General features: G+C 40.4%; 1 protein-coding gene and 1 non-coding gene across 8 annotated transcripts in view; one reads left to right on the top strand and one right to left on the bottom strand.

Annotated features, from left to right (window-relative positions):
- Positions 1 to 19,274, top strand: part of RC3H1 (ring finger and CCCH-type domains 1) — a 107,171-nt gene that overhangs the window by 34,919 nt on the left and 52,978 nt on the right. For 6 of the 7 annotated variants that reach the window (XM_048859594.2, XM_048859599.2, XM_048859597.2 and 3 more), the window contains exon 2: positions 16,418 to 16,780. In XM_048859594.2, coding sequence (XP_048715551.1) covers positions 16,550 to 16,780 — 231 coding nt within the window. In that variant the 5' untranslated portion in view covers positions 16,418 to 16,549. Of the gene's footprint in view, positions 1 to 3,654; positions 3,757 to 16,417; positions 16,781 to 19,274 lie in introns of those variants that run through there. The other variant, XM_048859592.2, reaches the window with a different exon arrangement.
- Positions 304 to 407, bottom strand: LOC125642029 (U6 spliceosomal RNA). Its single transcript, XR_007358237.1, has one exon. It is a non-coding gene; the product is annotated as a U6 spliceosomal RNA (small nuclear RNA).

Here is a 19,274-nt window from a genome sequence, read left to right as displayed (position 1 = left end):
TTTCACCATAGATTTCAAGACCTCTAGATTGAAAAAATAATTGAATGTGGCTGTGTCTGTTGTGTTTTCTGGAAAAAGGCTGAAAAGGTGGAGTTGGTGAAAAGCACCATGCTCCATCATGATCTAGCTCAGGTATTGCTTTGCGGAAAGCCACTAGAGGATGGTAACTTAGGTTACAGGCCCAAGAGTAACCACGTGTAAATCTTGTGCTCTTGAGTACAAAGAAGTTGCCGATTAATTCTGGGGTTCTCTGCATTTCCACAAATAGATAACTGGTCTCTTTTTAAAAGAAAGAATAGGATTAAAAATGTACAATGCTTCACAGATTTGTTTTATGCTTGTATGGGGGCTATGCTAATCTTCTGTTTATGTCCCATCTGAAAAATATATGCTGCCAAAGCAAGCATTAAGAGGTATTGGTTGGGGGTTTTGCAACTTTCACAGACATCTCCATTCGGCCGCTGTCTCATTCTCTATCCTGTTGTGGTCTTGTAATGATGAGATTATGATAGTGTTGTGATATCTGTGGTATCCCTGTGATGTCCCAAACAGGATTATGACTTTACTGCAGGATGAGGCTGATGGGGGAACTCACTGAAAAATATAAAGTTTAAAAATAAATGGGAATTCAAAAAGTTACTGGCATATTAAGTTGTCTTGTGTCGATAAGACTCTTGCAGTTGTTGCAGTCTGAAACATGGTGAAGACATTACTGTGGAAACAGGTTTCAGAGTAGTAGCTGTGTTAGTCTGTATCCACAAAAAGAAAAGGAGTACTTGTGGCACCTTAGAGACTAACAAATTTATTTGAGCATAAGCTTTTGTGAGCTACAGCTCATTTCATCGGATGCATCACGAAAGTAGCTCACGAAAGTTTATGCTCAAATAAATTTGTTAGTCTCTAAGGTGCCACAAGTCCTCCTTTTTCTTTTTGTGGGATATTTTTTAGGATTTCTTAAATTCAAATCTTAATTGGTTGCTGTGGCAATGTTTGTCAAAAATGGATGATTAGGTTCTAGTACCAAACTGGTGGTGGTAATTTTTTAAATTCTGCAGGAAAAGGGGCTCTTAATACCTTTCTTTTTGTTGTTTTATTACTCCTTTAATATTAAATAGTATTATTTCTAGAGAGTAAGGTGCAGGCTCTAGAAGTTTGGTCTCTGGGAATAACTACAATATTTAATAATAATAGTTTACACACAGTGCTTTTTATCCATAGGTCCAAAGCAGTTTTGAAAGGGTAAGAATCTCATTATCCCTATTTTACAGCTGCTTTTTTAACTTACTTTTTAAATTGTGAATCTGCTGAAGGAAGTTAAAAGTTGAAGACATGTAAATTGGATGAGCTTGTCCGTCTCTCCATCATTACCATCATTTCCAGGGTAATCAAATAGCAAATTACACTGGCTGAACTGTAAAAATCTTCCCTATCGTGGATTAGCTGCATGTGGCCCAGGGCAGACCTTACCAGTGATAAGTGCAAATGCACACACACAACTTTAGTTGAGCAAAAAGAAAAGGAGTACTTGTGGCACCTTAGAGACTAACCAATTTATTTGAGCATGAGCTTTCGTGAGCTACAGCTCACTTATGCTCAAATAAATTGGTTAGTCTCTAAGGTGCCACAAGTACTCCTTTTCTTTTTGCGAATACAGACTAACACGGCTGTTCCTCTGAAACCTTTAGTTGAGCAAATTATTCCTACCCTACTGGGATGGAGGAGAGAGTCCTTCCCTCCCCCCCCCCCCTTTTTTTTTTTTTAAATATCTGGGAGCCACCAGGATGTTCTGATGATGGAAACCATATAAGTATCTAGCTGAATAAGTATATATAAAATCAGTTTTAAATTGTTGCGGTGTCAGCATTTACATTTCAGACCTGCATTTTCCCCCATTGGAATTCAAATTTGGTTATTTGTATGTTTAGACAACAGCTCTTCAAACCTCAACATCTACTTTTGGGGAGGACAGATGTTTTATTTACTGTGACTTCTGCTTTGGAAGGTTAATGAATGGAGTTCTTCTGACTGTTGACCCATAGATCTAATATCTTTTCTCTGAAAAGGTGACTTTTTCTTTTGTTCCTCTTGAGCTAAGTTGGCTCCTCCCCACCCTCTTCCCCAGCTTCAGCCCTAGCGCATAATTGCTAGTTAGCGGCCCATATACCTAAATTGCAATTGCTTAGTAGGAAAATGTGTGCACAACAAGGTCTGCTGCTTTAGAGGTTTGTGAAGAACCTCTAGTTGCAATGAAGGGATGTAGTTCTAGACATCCCCCTCTTTTTTCCTTAACCTCTCCTAAACCTTGTGCACTTAAGCTGGTGACATGTAGAATTTTTTTCTGGCTAATACCTCAGAGTCTACTGATTTGTTAAGGATTGCCCCTTTCTTTTAAATAAATTGTAGAGATACAGGTTTCAGAGTAGCAGCCGTGTTAGTCTGTATCGGCAAAAAGAAAAGGAGGACTTGTGGCACCTTAGAGACTAACCAATTTATTTATGCTCAGATAAATTTGTTAGTCTGTAAGGTGCCACAAGTCCTTCTTTTCTTTTCATAGAGATACAGAGTCTCTACTGTAAAATGTGAGGCTGTTATGGCCTGCTAAATTAACTCTTGTATACTTCATTGAAAATTTACTGACTGTTGGCTTTTAAAAATTACAGTTTTTATTTCCTATAAAGAGAGCTGTAGCTATTCTATATTAAAATGTACACAACTTTTTAAATATACAGCACAACAGATGTATGAAGGATGTAAATGTTCTTCAGTTTTTTAACCTTGGTGGCAAGGAATAGTATTGTGGCTGAAGCACAGGTCTTGCAGGTTGGGAGGGGGAACTGAGTTCTAGTCCCAGCTTTTACCCAAGGTGTCTCAGTTAATGTCATTTAACCTGTCTAATCCTCAGGCTTCCCCACTTGTAAAAATAAATTGATTCTTGCCTCTCAGGATGTTGTGAAGCTTAATTCATTAATGACAAGAAGGTGCTCTGAGATCCTCTGACAGGAGGTGCTATGGTAGTATAAGCGTTTTTTATGTTCTTAAAAACTGGGAAGTTTCAAGTGAAGGCTAGTCTTGTCCTTAACAGGTCCTTGTTTTTGCCAAAATATTTTATTGGCTACCAAACCAATGACTTTTACATAATGCAGAGGTATGTGTCGAGAAGGGGATCTTTCTGACTTTCCCATTCGTGCTCATGGGAGTTGGTCTAGAGAGGGGAGGAAGCCCTTCTTTGTATACTGCAGCCTTGATATGTAATGGAAGGTAAAGCAACTTCAGCCCTAATTTTGATTGGATTGTGAGTTGGAGTTAGCATTCTGGTTTTGTACATAGTTTTATGGTTTCTTTTTTAGCTTAAAAATGAAACCTAAGTGTGCACAAACAACTCTACATTGAATGAGAGTTTATCTAATAGTCTGAAAATTGTATTTCATGTGATATACTGTGCAGTATCCTTCTAAGGGTCGGGGAGAGTATTTTTTAGGCATAAACCACCTAAGTTTTGCTGCTTTTCCAGGACTTGCTTTTGTCACAGGACTCTGCTATCTTTTAGGTGGATGGCTGTTTGTGGGGGTGGGTGGGTGGGTGTGTATATATAAAGAATGAGGAAGTGAAGCACTCAGAACGTGCAGTCATTTGGCTAACACTGTGTATGACTAGTCCAGAGAGCTTTTTCCTCCCTTTCATTGATCTTAAAATACAGTAACCACACAGTAATATCCCAAGCATATTTGTGATGGTTATGGAATTCCACAAACGAAGGTAAGAATCTCTTTTCTTGGCATCTCCTCTTGGTACTCTTCTTCCACCTCCCCCACATCCAAAAGTTGTTTGTGATCAGAAGTAAGCTTTCATTTTCAGATGCTATTCTGCAGAGCTGGGTGTGGAAACATTGTGTAACATGATTTTCCCTTTTCATGCATGCTGCAGTTGGCTGCTCTGTCTGTTCTTAAAGACAGAAAAAGATGCAGTTTTGAACTGTATCTAAATAACCATTTTCTTTTGGCTGGTAAAGGAGTTGGGTAAAATAGTTATAATTTCACTTTACCTTTTAAAATGTAAGGTTTTTATAAGATTTTTTTTTTAAATGATCATGAGGGGAAGTGAAAGAAAATATTATAGTGCATTCATAATGCTTTTTGCTAGATAGGCCAAACTCAGAACAGTTCTGTTAACAGATAACTTATTTTAATGTGAAGTGCTGGTGAAAGGTGAGTCATCGACGGGCTTGGAGAATGAATTCGTCTCACCTTGGGTCCTACATGACAGTGGCAGTGCGAGCTCCCCCATATTGTTCTCCTACTGGGTTGCAGCCTTGTTTTGAAGGGTCCAAAGAAGATCGTTTATCCTGTAAGCTCCTTAAACCCTTGTTCTCTGTGTGCTTGCAAGGTTTTCAGATATGGTCGATCTCTCTCTCTCTCTCTCTGATGTTAACTCTTCGCCATTGGGAACTTGCCGGAGACAAGCAATTCATTTTGCTTGGGCCACCAACTTGTATTTATTTTTAATAATCCTGAGTGTAGGAGGAATATAATTGATTAATCCAGAGGATCTGCTCCACCAACTGAGGGGAAGGTGCAGCAAAATGCATGGATCTTCCATTGGGTAGATTTATCAGAAGTTCCCACAATATGGGATGAATAAAGGCAACAGGAAACATACCTGGAAAATTATTCTTCTAGTGAATAGAAAATATATTTTGACTACTTCACCATCTTCCCTTTCCTATGCTACTGTTGAGGAACAGCAGTTTTAAAGTTAATGTTATGTTAACAACTACTTGCAAAATATTAAATTAGAGTCGCCAGGAGCTGTCTCCATATAAACAGATGAAATGGTAATTAGGATTTTTGTGGGGTACAGAATTGGAGTTTGAACTGGAAGTGAATAAGTTTATTTCTCTCTCAGGTTGATTCGCAGGATCCCAGTTGAGTTTGGGGATTGAGCCTTATAGATAGAACCCCTGTATTTCTCAAATGTGAAATAAAGTATAAAATGGAAGTGTTTTTTTAAACACGGCTTATGTTTGGCTCAGCCACCCCTCTGTCATGAGGAGAGTGACCGGTTAAATTTGAGGAAATGGCATTGTGACTTGGCACACAGGGTCTCTGTGCCCTTCAGGTTTGGCTGGCCACTTCTCCGTCATGATGGAGGGGCAGCAGGACCAGATTTGAGTGTTGCTGCAACTTTGTGCACCAGATTACAATGCCCAGGGCGAGGAACCAAGCTGAGTCTCCTCAGACTGGAGGTACAGCTGTAGGGTGAGTGCAGGGTGGGTTTGCTCGCCAGCCTCCTTGCCCCTGGCCTCCACTCCTCACCAGGCTGGGGCAGGACCAAACCCTTCTCCCCCTTCAGGGTGACCTTGCCCCTCCCCCCAAACCACACACAACTATTAAAAAAAGAAAAGAAAAAAAAAGAAAAAAAATTCCATGAGCTCTATTTATAGAACTCCAGTTTCACCTCATTCCTATTGTTGGAGTGGGGAATCAAGCCATGAATTGTTGGGGCATTCCAGGGCCTCTAGCATCTGCTTATGTTTAAGGCAGGCCCTGAGCTATAATGAATAAATAGGTGGCAAAATTTGTCGGTGACATGATTATTTTTGTTAGTAGAGACTAGGAAGAATTATGATCAACCACCAGTTTTTACCAGAGTTTGACAACAAGACAGTTGGTGAACTTCATGATAGACAGGAGGCAAATCACTGTGTACCAGGAATAATTTGAAACAATTCATATCCAGTTGGCTTATGAATCTGTTGTAACCTCTTGGCAGGGGGGAAAAGAGCTAAAAGTCATCTTGGATGTTCCGCTAAGCATGTCTGCTCAGTGGCTAAAACTAAATAATTGTGATATTTGGTTGTACTAAGGATTAGACAAAAGTATTAAACTGTTTATAGTTGCACTACGTACACTGGACAGGTAGTCTCACACCCTGAATACTTCATTAAGTTTTATTTGCTTCATTTTAAGAGACCTAGCAAAAATGGAAAAGATTTAGGAGAGAGCAACAAAAATTATTGTAGAGACCATGGAGAATCTCTATAAAAGATCAACATGATTATTAAGACTGAGGAAGATTATTTAGCTTGAAAAGGAAAAGATTATCAAGATGTTGGACATGGTATATAAAGATTAAGCTCTTTGTAGCTGCAGATCATGGAAAAAGTGAGTAGTAATACCTGGAGGCACAGCCAGGGAGCCCAGGAGGCTTGCTGTAAACTCCATTTAACTTTCACTAAAGCTCTGAGTTAGTGATCTGAGTATAGAATAGTGTGGTTTGAGTGGAGGTACTGAATGGAAGTACTGAAATATTCAACGATCTCTTCATTCTGGGCTGCTGTCATCCTTTTTGTTTGAGTCCAGTATCCCTAAATAAATGTAGTTGTGGGGGTCAAAGGAGTCTCCTGTCCTTCCTTCCACCCACTTCCTCCTCTTATGAGGATTGCGCCTATTCTACTCTTCAATGCAATTTTACTTTTTAAACTTCGGTGGAGAAGCATGAAACTGATGAGAATTTCCTTCTATTCTGAGTTGGTTCTGCTTTTTCTGGTGCTGTAAGGCAAGAACTTTGGGCAAGAACATTAGCACAAATATGATTCTATTCAGGAGCCAGAGATGCAAAAAAGAAAGATGGTTTGAGGTGAGTCAATGAAGGAGGGACAGACGCACACAAGGGTGGGACCGTGCTCATAGAATCATAGACTTTAAGGACAGAAGGGACCATTATGATCGTCTAGTCTGACCTCCTGCATAACGCAGGCCACAGAATCTCACCCACCCACTCCTATAACAAACCCCTAACCTATGTCTGAGCTATTGAAGTCCTCAAATTGTGGTTTAAAGACTTCAAGGTGCAGAGAATCCTCCAGTAAGTGACCCGTGCTGCAGAGGAAGGCAAAAACCCCCCAGGGCCTCTGCCAATCTGCCCTGGAGGAAAATTCCTTCCCGACCCCAAATATGGCGATCAGCTAAATGCTGAGCATGTGGGCAAGACTCACCAGCCAGACACCCAGGAAACAATTCTGTGTAGTAACTCAGATCCCATTCTGTGTAGTAACTCAGATCATCAACAAAGTGACATTGCATCTGAGTTCATGAGCAAGTTTGGGGACTGGTGGGGAAAAGGACAGTAAAGCTCACTGATGTAACTTGCTAGGAATCACCATGCCCCAAATGAAAGACCAGACAGCAGCAGATTGCCAAGTAAACTACCTCTAGCTCTTCTTAGCTACTAAGAGGGTCACGGATGTGTGACCTTTCAGGTAGAGTAAAGTGAGTAGTCCTGGAAACCACATGATGGTAAGAATAACTCCATGCAGCCCCCAGTAGCTCTCTCCAGCTCTTGTATTTGGTGGAACTTGAATTTCAGCCTCAAATCCATTTTGTAGTTTCTGATATGCAATGCTTAAAGTCCTTATCTCCTGCTATCACTATTCTGATTACTTTTGGTAAAGAAGGGAGACCAAAACAGAGCCTGAAGAGAATTTGGCAGAAATAAGATGTTGAGGATGTGGGTGGTGGGTGAAGAGAGTGCATAAAATCCATATAGTAGGAAGACAGAGAAAGAAGCGACTATACTGATTTTTAGCAGGAAGTTTGTACTGCAACTCCTCGCTTAATGTTTTATTTATGTTCCTGAAAAATGCGACTTTAAGCGAAATGATGTTAAGCAAATCCAATTTCCTCATAAGAATTAATGTAAAATTTTTTGCCAGACAAGATACACACACACACACACACACACACACACACACACACACACACACACACACACACACACACACACAGAGTATAAGTTTTAAACAAACAATTTAATACTGTTCACAGCAATGATGATTGTGAAGCTTGGTTGAGGTGATTAAGTCAGAGGGTGGGATATTTCCCAGAGAATGCCTTACTGCTAAAAGATGAACTAGCACTTGGCTGAGGCCTCAAGGGTTAACACGTTGGAATGGAGGGAGCGGAGACAGACACACACCGTGTGTGTGTGTGTGTGAGAGAGAGAAAGAGATAGAGAGGTGCATTGCCCCTTTAAGTACAATGACCCCGATCTAAGTACAGTGCCTTTTTAAGTAGATCAGCAAGTTGAGACAGCAGCTGTTGCCAGCAAGCTCCCTCTGTTCTGAGCCCTGTCATGTTCCCTCCCCCATCCCCCCCCCCGCACTGTTGAAAAAGGTACAGTACAGGGGGAGGGGCACACCCTGAGATTAGCCCCCCTCTTCTTCCCCCCCCTGCACAGCAAGCCGGAGGCTCCGGAGAGCAGCTCCAAGGCACAGGGCAGGAGCAGCACATGGCAGTGAGGGGGAGGGACAGCTGGGTTGTCTGGCAATTGATGCATGGGGAGCGGGGAGCTGATATGGGGGCTGCTGTTCCACCCTGGTTCCAAGCCCCCAGCAGCTAGCTCCAACAGGCTGTTCTTTCTGCAAGCAGTGGACAAAGCAGGCTGCAAAACAATGTTATAAGGGAGCATTGCGCAACTTTTAAACAAGCATGTTCTAGTTGATCAGCAACGTAACAACATTAACCAGGATGACTTTAAGTGAGGAGTTACTGTATATGAATATTCATCACGGGCTTCTGTGTATTTCCAGTTATAAGATTTTGTTGCCTCTGACATAGAGCTGCACAATTATGTAGAAAAGCGATATCCTTGGTGGGTGAAAGTGCTGTGCTGATATAGTTGGCTCAGTAGAAGGGAGTGCGCCCCCAATCACCTTAACTGCTTTGCCACAGAGAGCTTACAGAACTGCCTGGTATTCATGAGCTAGTTTATAGTGTTGTTTGTTGAATTATACTGTATTGTAAAGGGGCCTTTCACCTCAGGTTAATTCTGAGGCTGTGGTAAGTCCCAGCTTCCACATAGCGTTAAAAAGATGGGCATCTGGCTGAGCTATATATTCCAAGATAGATACCCACATTAGCTGTTGTGTGCCTGGGAGAAACCAACATCATATCCCAGTGCATGATCTGCTGTACCTTTACTCCCTGACAAGGAAGAATAGACATGCCCTTGGTTTTCTTAAGCCTTCAACCTGCTGTTTCCATCACTCCTTCGGGAGTAAGAAGGCCAGTCTTTTTGCTGAGGTTTTCTGAAAAGAGACCTGAGACATGCCCTGTTGCCCCAGTCTTGGTGCTGCCCTTGATGATATTGGGCCCAAGAAGTCTCTCTGCAAGACAACAGTTGGCTGGGATCTAGCTTCCCCTCTGTCCCCATCCAGTGTTACAAGCTCCATCCCCCCCAAAAATGTCCCATATTGCACCATCGGCATAAAAGGTTGTTTCATGTCATTAGAGTTGACAATGGTCTGTGCCACAAGTGGGATGCAAGGCTCCTGATTTCCTGTTATACCCTGCCTAATTGGTTCATTGATTTAAATCAAAGCAATTTAAATCACCAATTTTAATAATGGTTTAAATCAGCAAGCAGAAAAATTTGATTTAAAGCATCAATTTTAATCTTATTTTGCATTTGTACTTTAGTTATTTTCCGAAAGGCTGATTCTCACTGGTTGTTAACCATTAAAACATGTGGATTTGCAACTAAGTATAGCCTTTACGCTAAACTTGGTACTTTTTGCTATCTGGGAGGGTATGCTATATATGTACACATTTAAGCAATTATATAGCTTAACTTATATTTATTCAGATTCTTAATTTTTTTACAATATTATGTTGGAAATTGGTGAATGATGTACATGTATCTCTTTGCTAGATAGAATTTTTATATATGATTTGTGTTAAGCTTTATGGAAATTCAAATTCCACTAAATGCACAAAAATGTCATTTTCAAATAGTTTTAGTTTAAAAAAAAAAAAACAAGAAAAGATTTTACATGTGCTGGATAGATAAGAAAAAAGTGTTATCAAAATGCTTTTCCAGATAAAAACAATTATTAAACCAATTTTTTTGTGTAGTTAGTAAATGAAACTGCTTGTTTCTAGGTCACCATGTCTGTCAAAATTTTTGAATTAGATCTCATCCTTACCTTGTTTTTTTTCATAATTTGGAGGGGGACAAGCTTTTCTGCCTTTTTTTCACCTCCTAATTGGTTTCTTAACTTTGAATGAACTAGTCACTGAACTGAAGTAGTTGAATAAACTGAAATGAAAATCGCTTTTCTCCACCTGCAGAAGAGACTACTGCTGTCAAAAGCTGATTGAGCACTTCAGACTCTGGGTCTAGGTGCTTTGCCAGTGACTTCAACCAGTTCAGTGGTTTCACTTTCTTTAAAACTTGCCCGCACACATGCACTGTTTGTTTTTTAATTAATGTAAATTATTTTAATAGATTATAATTTTAGATCTTAGAATAGGTTGCCATAATTTAAAATTGGTTATTTTAAAAAATATCATGTTTTAAACAGAAAAAAATCCAATTTAAGTTAACTTTAAAAAGATCAGATTTAAAGATTTTTACCTACCCTGGTATTTGGGGTAAGAGGAAAGAAAGAGAACATTCAGATCCTTAGAAGGATTCTAAGGCGAGAGAAAAAGGCATTGTTTTCCTTTACTACCACTGATGCATGTTGCCTTTGGTGGTTCCTTTCTAGTCGTGACATATCATTTGATTGGTACCCCTTCTCAGCTCAAGGCTTTGGTGCTAATTAATTTAGATACTTTACCAGTGCATATACCACCAACCTCATTGCCATCACCTTTCTTGACCAAGGGACCTGTTCTGAGCCTTTTGGCTATATATCTGTTGCTTGACTCTGCACAGCAACATTTTTCACAGGTCTTAATCTGAAATGCCCTCAAGAAAGAGGGGAGTTTCAGCTGAACTTTGTAAGTGGTATTGTAGCAGCCTTCCAAAACTAGTATGGAAATGTACCAGCAGAGGCACAAAGTCCTCTTGCCCACCCTTTACCTATTCGACATTGGTGAGGCCTCATCTATTCGACATTGGTGAGGCCTCATCTGGAGTACTGTGTCCAGTTTTGGGCCCCACACTACAAGAAGGATGTGGATAAATTGGAGAGAGTCCAGCGAAGGGCAACAAAAATGATTAGGGGTCTAGAACACATGACTTATGAGGAGAGGCTGAGGGAGCTGGGATTGTTTAGCCTGCAGAAGAGAAGAATGAGGGGGGATTTGATAGCTGCTTTCAACTACCTAAAAGGGGGTTCCAAAGAGGATGGCTCTAGACTGTTCTCAATGGTAGCAGATGACAGAACGAGGAGTAATGGTCTCAAGTTGCAGTGGGGGAGGTTTAGTTTGGATATTAGGAAAAACTTTTTCACTAAGAGGGTGGTGAAACACTGGAATGCGTTACTTAGGGAGGTGGTAGAATCTCCTTCCTTAGAGGTTTTTAAGGTCAGGCTTGACAAAGCCCTGGCTGGGATGATTTAACTGAGAATTGGTCCTGCTTCGAGCACGGGGTTGGACTAGATGACCTTCAGGGGTCCCTTCCAACCCTGATATTCTATGATGAAAAACAAGTATACTTTTACCGTCCTGTTGTTCTAGACAAGTGGAAGTTGCGGGGATTGCAGCTTTGCTTCCAGGGCTGTGGTTAGACAACTTTATCTGTATTTTATATTTCCTCTTTTGCCTACTGGCATACATCAAGTCAGCACTTTGCAAGTGGGCAATCTACCAATTCAGTGTCTTTTTGCTTAGGCTGATTAGGAGCCACCCAAGTGTTTTCCTTTACTTGCATATGGGTATTTTTTTTCTTCTTTCTAACTCTGCAGTCTGGCCACAGAGATGGATGATTCCATGGCTTTATTCTTAGTGTGGAAAACTAAAAGTTTTATATAAGAACTTTGTCAGGACAATGGATAAATATTACAATAGATAGATAAAGTTACTCCAGTTGTCTTGGCATAGCCAGGACTTTTTTTTTTTTTTTTTTAAGTACAGGAGTCTGTAAATATGAAAAAAAAAAAAAGTAGAATCCAGGATAGGAATATGAATTCAAAATGTCCTTTTGTTTCAAATGTGAATTTTAATACTGTTTGGATTGCATTATGGAACGGAGCTGTGGTTAAATCCCTTGGTAGAGAAGCCATTTTTAAAGTAGTATTACCCCTTCCATTTTAAGTCTTTTTTTAAAAACTTTCTCCCTATCTAGGGAACAACTCTTTTGAGCCTGAAATTTCTCATGTTGAGTTTAAGGCCATGAATTTTTTTTTTAAGAAGCTATAAAATAACTTGCCCATACTGTTTTTGAATTATGTACATTATTTTGGGAAAAGAATTCGTCTGGCTTTTTAAATTTCACCTTTTTGATGGAAAGGAACTTCAAACAGCTGGCACTTAAACATTCAAACTTCTTCATACTACTTTATGGGAAATAATGCATATATTAGATTTCACTTACTTTTTGTCTTGCTTCCTGCTTCTGCCGGAATCTTAAGAAAGCATAGTGATAACCAAACCAGCTTTTGTAGGGTAACTGAGAGTGACTCTGCTTCAAGTGTTTGAGATAGACGTACAAACAAATGATAGGAAGCAAATTCCCTGTGATGTTTATAGTTGGTTCGTATGGTTCATATGAATCAATGATTATTTTTCCTAGTTTTGTTTAATGATATGATAATCCTGTAAGAAGTAGAACAATTTGTTTTGCATGTCTGTGTTACTAGCAGGCTTGTTTTTCAATGATGGATGAAATAGAAATGTGTTCATTCTGGGGTATGGAGGTTGTTCTAAAAACAAGTTTCCAAATTCTCACTCCATAGGTTGGTAAAGTTGAGGAGTTGGGCATAGGAAAAGCCTCCAGCTAGTGCCTTGTGGTGGTCAATAACAGCCTCATTAACAGACTGAGTTGTATTGATTCCTATTCACTCCTCCTTGGCCACACTTTAAGGCTTCAAGTGTGGAGAAAAATGAGACACTTCTGGGATGTACACAGTTGTTAAACCTCTTTTTTGTCTGAGTGCTTGCTGTGGTATGATACTATTGACTGAACCAGTCTTTGTCATATGTGATACTGTTAGTCTTGGCCTTGGTTTAACTGGCAACTTTCTTTGATCAGGTAGGATAGTTGTGAACAAGTTACACTAAACTCTGGGACACAAAGTTAACCAGGTTTTTCAGACAAAATATTTTGATTAGTTGTGCATGGTTTTTAGAGTACCTCTGATTAAATGCATCTGATGAAGTGAGCTGTAGCTCACAAAAGCTTATGCTCAAATAAATTGTTCAGTCTCTAAGGTGCCACTAGTACTCCTTTTCTTTTTGCGAATACAGACTAATGCGGCTGTTACTCTGAAACCTCTGATTAAAACAGGTTCTAATTTGGAGGCCGTTAGTCCCATTTAAAACTGTACTTTTAAGTAAAAATGTCCAACCTACTAACTTTTGACAAATGGCTACTACCCAGCATGCATAGTAACGTTCTATTTAAAAATATTATGGCAAACAAGTATGCTCCTTCCTGATTGAAGGGAAAATCAGTGCAGTGAGGAAATGATTTTCAAGGTTCCAAGGAGTAATTATAAAGCGGGAGAGGAAGGGGGAAAATACTTTCACAAAAGTACTAGAGTTGTGTATAATAGAAATAAGTTCTTATTGAAAATCCTATTTAGAATGGAACTAAATCCATGCAGCCACACTGGCTTTTGGTAACTTTTGGTAGAAGATAAATTTCAGACTGAAGATATTTGTAATATCTCATTTACAGTGCTTTTTCCATGATAAAGATATTACTCTAATAATTTGTTCTTATTCATGTTTAGTCTGTTACCTTGTTTCTCATAGCAGTTTTGTTTTGTTTTTCTTCTGTTTAATTTTTTTTCACAGCAAGGGGATGTTTTATCTTGTACTTCCTTACATTTATCAGCATTCATTTCCTCTTTTGGCATTCAGATCATGAATGCCAAAGACTTCCCAGGTTATAATTCTCTTGAAATATTCAGTGAAATCTGTAAGAGCAGTAGGAAGTATCTCTGCTACATTTCTTAAAATATAGAAAGGCCCCGTGTTGTGGCAATGGTTCTTTCAACGAAGAAGGGTTGGATGTGTGTCTCTTGGAACCAGTCACTGTCGCTCATTGTGGTCCAGAGTTGACTTCCTGAAGAATCCTCTTCTCACTGCCTCTCAGGGTTTTAGTTGATTTAGTTCCCAATGCCACAGACACACAATGAAGATTCCCTTACTTGCAGCACACTGTCTCCATCAATACGTAGAACAGTGGTCACCAGCCCATTGATTGCGAATGACTGGTCGACCCTGGAGCCTCTGCCAGTTGATCATGATCTCCGGGACACTAAAAGTCCAGCAGTGCAGCAGGCTCAGGCAGGATGCCTGCTTGCTGTGGCCACATGCAGCTCCTCGAAGTGGCTGGCTGCTGGCATGTCTCTGCCACTCCTGTGGGGGAAGAGGGGGCGGTTCCGTGGGCCACCCCCAGCACTGTCCCCACAGCTCCCATTGACTGGTTTCTGGCCAATGGGAGCTGTGGGGGCGGTGCTTGTGGATGCGGGCAGTGCACGGAAACTTGCTGCCTCTCCTTTGCCCCTCCCCCCAGAGGCCGCAGAGACGTGCCAACTGCTTCCGGGAGCGGCGTGGGGCCATGGCAGGCACGCAGCCTGCCTGAGCCCTGCTGCACCGCCAGGTGGGAGCCACCTGTGATAAGTGCCTCCTGGCTGGAGCTTGTACCTTGCACCCCCTCCTATGCCCCATCCTGGAGTTCCCTTCTGTACCCAAACTCCCTCACAGAGCCCGCACCCATCACCCTCTCCTGCCCCAGCCTCAGCCTGGAGCACCCTCCCACACTCCGAATCCCTCAGCCTGTACCCCCTACCCCCGCCCGCAGCCCAGTGAAAGTGAGTGAGGGTGGGGGAGAGCGAGTGACAGAGGGAAGGGGGAATGGAGTCAGCGGGGCAGGGCCTCAAGGAAGGGGCAGGATAGATCCTGGGTTGATCTTACATTCAAAAAGTGATCTTGTCCTTAAAAAGGTTGTGGACAACTGCTGTAGAATGATGATGATGAAGTATCTTCCAGACCAAGGCTTTTTCTCCAAATGCATGCAGCAAGGTATCGCATATGTGTTAAATGACCAAATTAGGCAGCATTGTTCCCCTTTTCTTGTCTGCAGTACTTTTTACCGAGAGTAAAATGCATTGTTGGAATTGGAAGTATTTCAGAGTTTAAGGATGATCTTTCAGCAAAAATAAAAATGAGTTAAGCCTAGATTTCTGTCCTGGGATCCCTGCTAACAAGGCTATGGATGACTAGTAGATTGATGGGCATGCAACATGGACATGCATTTTGACTTGCCTCTTAAAATTCTTTTTGTTCTGTGGAATCTTCTTGATTTCCTGAGTCGCTGAGGCTATCTCAAGTGACATCTCATGTACACGAAGCCGAACTTTACAAATACTACAGATTGAAGTAGTTTGCAATGTCACTAAACTCTACGTTCTAGGCTATCTTCAGTGAATCAGGAAGCATCAAGATGACTTGATGTTGGGAAGGGGGAAATTGTTATTTTTTTAATTTCTGGGCTGAATGCTGCTTGGAAACCTACTTGGTTTTAACTTGGTTTTGGATATTAGGAAAAACTTTTTCACTATGAGGGTGGTGAAACACTGGAATGCGTTACCTAGGGAGGTGGTAGAATCTCCTTCCTTAGAGGTTTTTAAGGTCAGGCTTGACAAAGCCCTGGCTGGGATGATTTAACTGGGAATTGGTCCTGCTTTGAGCAGGGGGTTGGACTGGATGACCTTCTGGGGTCCCTTCCAACCCTTATATTCTATGATTCTATGATTCTATGAACTTGGTTTTCTGCTTTTGCTTTGTAGTTCACCTTTTAAAGGAAAATTCTTTTTGAAAACAAGATTCATATCAATCTGTGCATATCTGATATTTGGGTCATGTCATTAGTGCAGGCTATGTTCTCATTTCTTAGACTGTTGAATTAGTTTGATGCTACTAGTCCTGTTTTCCAGGTGCGCATGTTACATTGAAATGTTTTGCACTTTCATTTTTTGCCTGATCCCAAGCCAGTTGAACTCAGTGAGAACATTTCCATTGACTTTGAAGGGATTTGGATCAAGCCTTGTCTGAACAACTTTGTGTCAGTTTAACTGAAGGTGTGTTTTTAAATCCAGTGGGAAACCTTATGTTGACATTTATTTGATTAAAACCTGATTTATATTATTTTGCTCAATTTGTTTTTCATGACCTTCTTCTCCTTCTTTGCAAATATCAATTTATCCAGCTTTATTCATAAGGTAGATAATTGTTCCCATTTTTACAATTATGTAAAAACTGAGAGGTTTGTGACTCGGCCAAGGTAAGGGCAAAGCTGTCAGTAGAACAGAGGTCATGACTCAAAGTATCCTGTTCTAAATACTGAATTGCGCTCCCAATTCAATTAGGCCAGTCCATGTTCAACAATTAGATTAATAACATTAAGGACTTAAAATGCCTCTTGCAATACAGAGGGCTAACTTCATTTTTCCCTTTTCTTCCAGGTTATGTTTCACACTCTCTGCTGGCTGGCTGTACTTACAGAAGATATTTAAAAACAAACATTTTTGTCAAAGATTTTGATTCCAGTGGAATCTGTGCTTTAGATTTTGTCTTGTGAATTAACTTCTGAAACCATGCCTGTACAAGCTCCACAATGGACGGATTTTCTCTCCTGCCCAATTTGCACACAGACTTTTGATGAAACGATCCGGAAGCCCATCAGCTTGGGCTGTGGCCACACTGTCTGCAAGATGTGCCTCAACAAGCTCCACCGTAAGGCATGCCCCTTCGACCAGACCACTATCAATACAGATATTGATCTCCTCCCTGTGAACTCAGCCTTGTTGCAGCTAGTGGGTGCTCAGGTAACAACACACTTCTTTCTTTTTTTTGTTCTTTTTTCTGTTACTTAGTTTTTCTTTACTTTATTTTTTTTTAAGGCAAGAACAAGTGAATGAAACTTGTGGGACTAATCATGGTGGCTAGATGGGTGTAGAGCAGACAAACCCCAGTGTGACTTTACCAATTGCAGGTTTTGGGCCTGCAATGTGCTGAGGCAGTGTTGCTTATTACAGTAGTTCTTAACCTTATTCTACCTGGGGCTTAAATCATGCCTGATTTCTTTCTGTGTCCAACACAAGCCCATGGTACTTCGTGGTCATAAAGGATCGTAGGATTGGGGTCATCCAAAACCTGTCTAGCTTCTGAGTGGTGAGCCAGGGTGGGGGGAAGGAAGGGCCTGGGTGGGTGTTGCAGGGAGAGAATGCTGAGGATGGGCAGGGGATTCTTCCTTTTCACCTCTCCGATCCACCCATTTCTTATTTCTGTTTAGGAAGCAGAAGAAAATTGCTCCTGACATGCCCTTTCCCGCTAAGGAAAGATGGGAGGAGTTGTAGTTGTTGATAGTAGAGTGATTTATGTGTGTGTGTGCACACTGATGAGCTGCTTTGCAGCTGCATAGAAGTTGGAAGGGGTGCAGCTACAGAAGGAGGGTGAAGGGAACAGGTTGCTCCTTTTCACTGGCTCCTGCCATGTACTAGAATCTGTGGGATTTTGCTGCATTTTTCTTTTTGGTTTCTCAGCTGGTGTACCCATTTATGGGTTTCCTATTAGTATCTGTTAATTATATGAGAAGACTAAAAATCAAGTTTTCTGAACCATTGGCAGAGTCAGGAAATCTGGGATGCTGGACAAGTTGCTTACTCTGTTGCTGGCTCTGTTTCCCTTTGTGTAACATGTATGCTGCTCCTTCAGAAAAGCTGTTGTTAGGCTTCATTAATGTTTGCAAAGCACATCGAAATCCTTTAATACTTTTTAGTTGTATGGGAACTAGGGCTGTCAAGCGATTAAAAAAAATTAATTGCGATTAATCGTGTTGATAAACAATAATAGAATACCATTTATTTAAATATTTTTGGATTTTTTACATTTTCAAATATTTTGATTTCAATGACAAAACAGTACAAAGTGTGTACAGTGCTCATTTTATATTTTTGATTACAAGTATTTGCACTGTAAAAGAACAAAAGAAATAGTATTTTTCAGTTCACCTAATAAAGTACTGTAGTGCAATCTGTTTATCATTAAAGTTGAACTTACAAATGTAGAATTATGTTAAAAAAAAACAAAACACTTCATTCAAAAATAAAACACTGTAAAACTTTGGAGCCTGCAAGTCCACTCAGTCCTACTTCTTGTTCAGCCAATCGCTCAGACAAACAAGTTTGTTTACGTTTGCAGGAGATAATTCTGCCCGCTTCTGGTTTTCAATGTCACCTGAAAGTGAGAACAGGGGTTCTCCTGGCTCTCTGTAGTCAGTGTTGTAAGATATTTACCTGCCAGATGTGCTAAAGATTCATATGTCCCTTTGTGTTTCAACCACCATTCCAGGGGACATGTGTCCATGCTCGATAACCATCCAAAGCAGTGTGGGCCGACCCATGTTCATTTTCATTATCTGAGTCAAATGCTACCATCAGAAGGTTGATTTTCTTTTTTGGTGGTTCAGGTTCTGTAGTTTCCACATCGAAGTGTTGCTCTTTTAAGACTTCTGAAGGCATTCTCCAGACCTTGTCCCTCTCAAATTTTTGGAAGGCACTTCAGATTCCTAAACCTTGGGTTGAGTGCTGTAGCTATCTTTAGAAATCTCACATTGGTACCTTCTTTGCCTTTTGTCAGATCTGCAGTGAAAGTGTTCTTAAAACGTACAATGTGTGATGGGTCATCATCAGAGACTGCTAAAACATGAAATATATTGCAGAATGCGGGTAAAACAGGGCAGGGGACATAAAATTTTCCCCCAAGGAGTTCAGTCAAAAATTTAATTACCGCATTATTTTTTCACAAGCATCATCAGCATGGAAGCATATCCCCTAGAATGGTAGCCGAAGCATGAAGGGGCACATGAATTTTTAGCATATCTGGCACGCAAATACCTTGCAATGCCAGCTACAAAAGTGCCATTCAAATGCCTCTTCTCACTTTCAGGTGATCTTGTAAATAAGAAGAGGGCAGAATTCTCCTGTACATGTAAACAAACTTGTTTGACTTAACGGTTGGCTGAACAAGAAGTAGGAGTGAGTGGACTTGCAGGCTCTAAAGTTTTACATTGTTTTTTTTTTAGTGCAGTTATGTAACAAACAAAAAATCTACATTTGTAAGTTGCACTTTCATTATAAAGAGATTACACTACAGTACTTGTATGAGGTAAATTGAAAAATGCTATTTCTTTTATCATTTTATAATGAAAATATTTGTAGTCAAAAATAATATACACTTTGATTTCAATAACACAGAATACAATATATATGAAAAAGTAGAACATCAAAAATATTTAATAAATTTCAATTGATATTCTGT

Source organism: Caretta caretta, chromosome 8 (assembly GCF_965140235.1).
Source record: "Caretta caretta isolate rCarCar2 chromosome 8, rCarCar1.hap1, whole genome shotgun sequence".
Taxonomy (NCBI): Eukaryota; Metazoa; Chordata; order Testudines; family Cheloniidae; genus Caretta; species Caretta caretta.
This window is presented reverse-complemented; position numbering and strand designations above follow the sequence as displayed.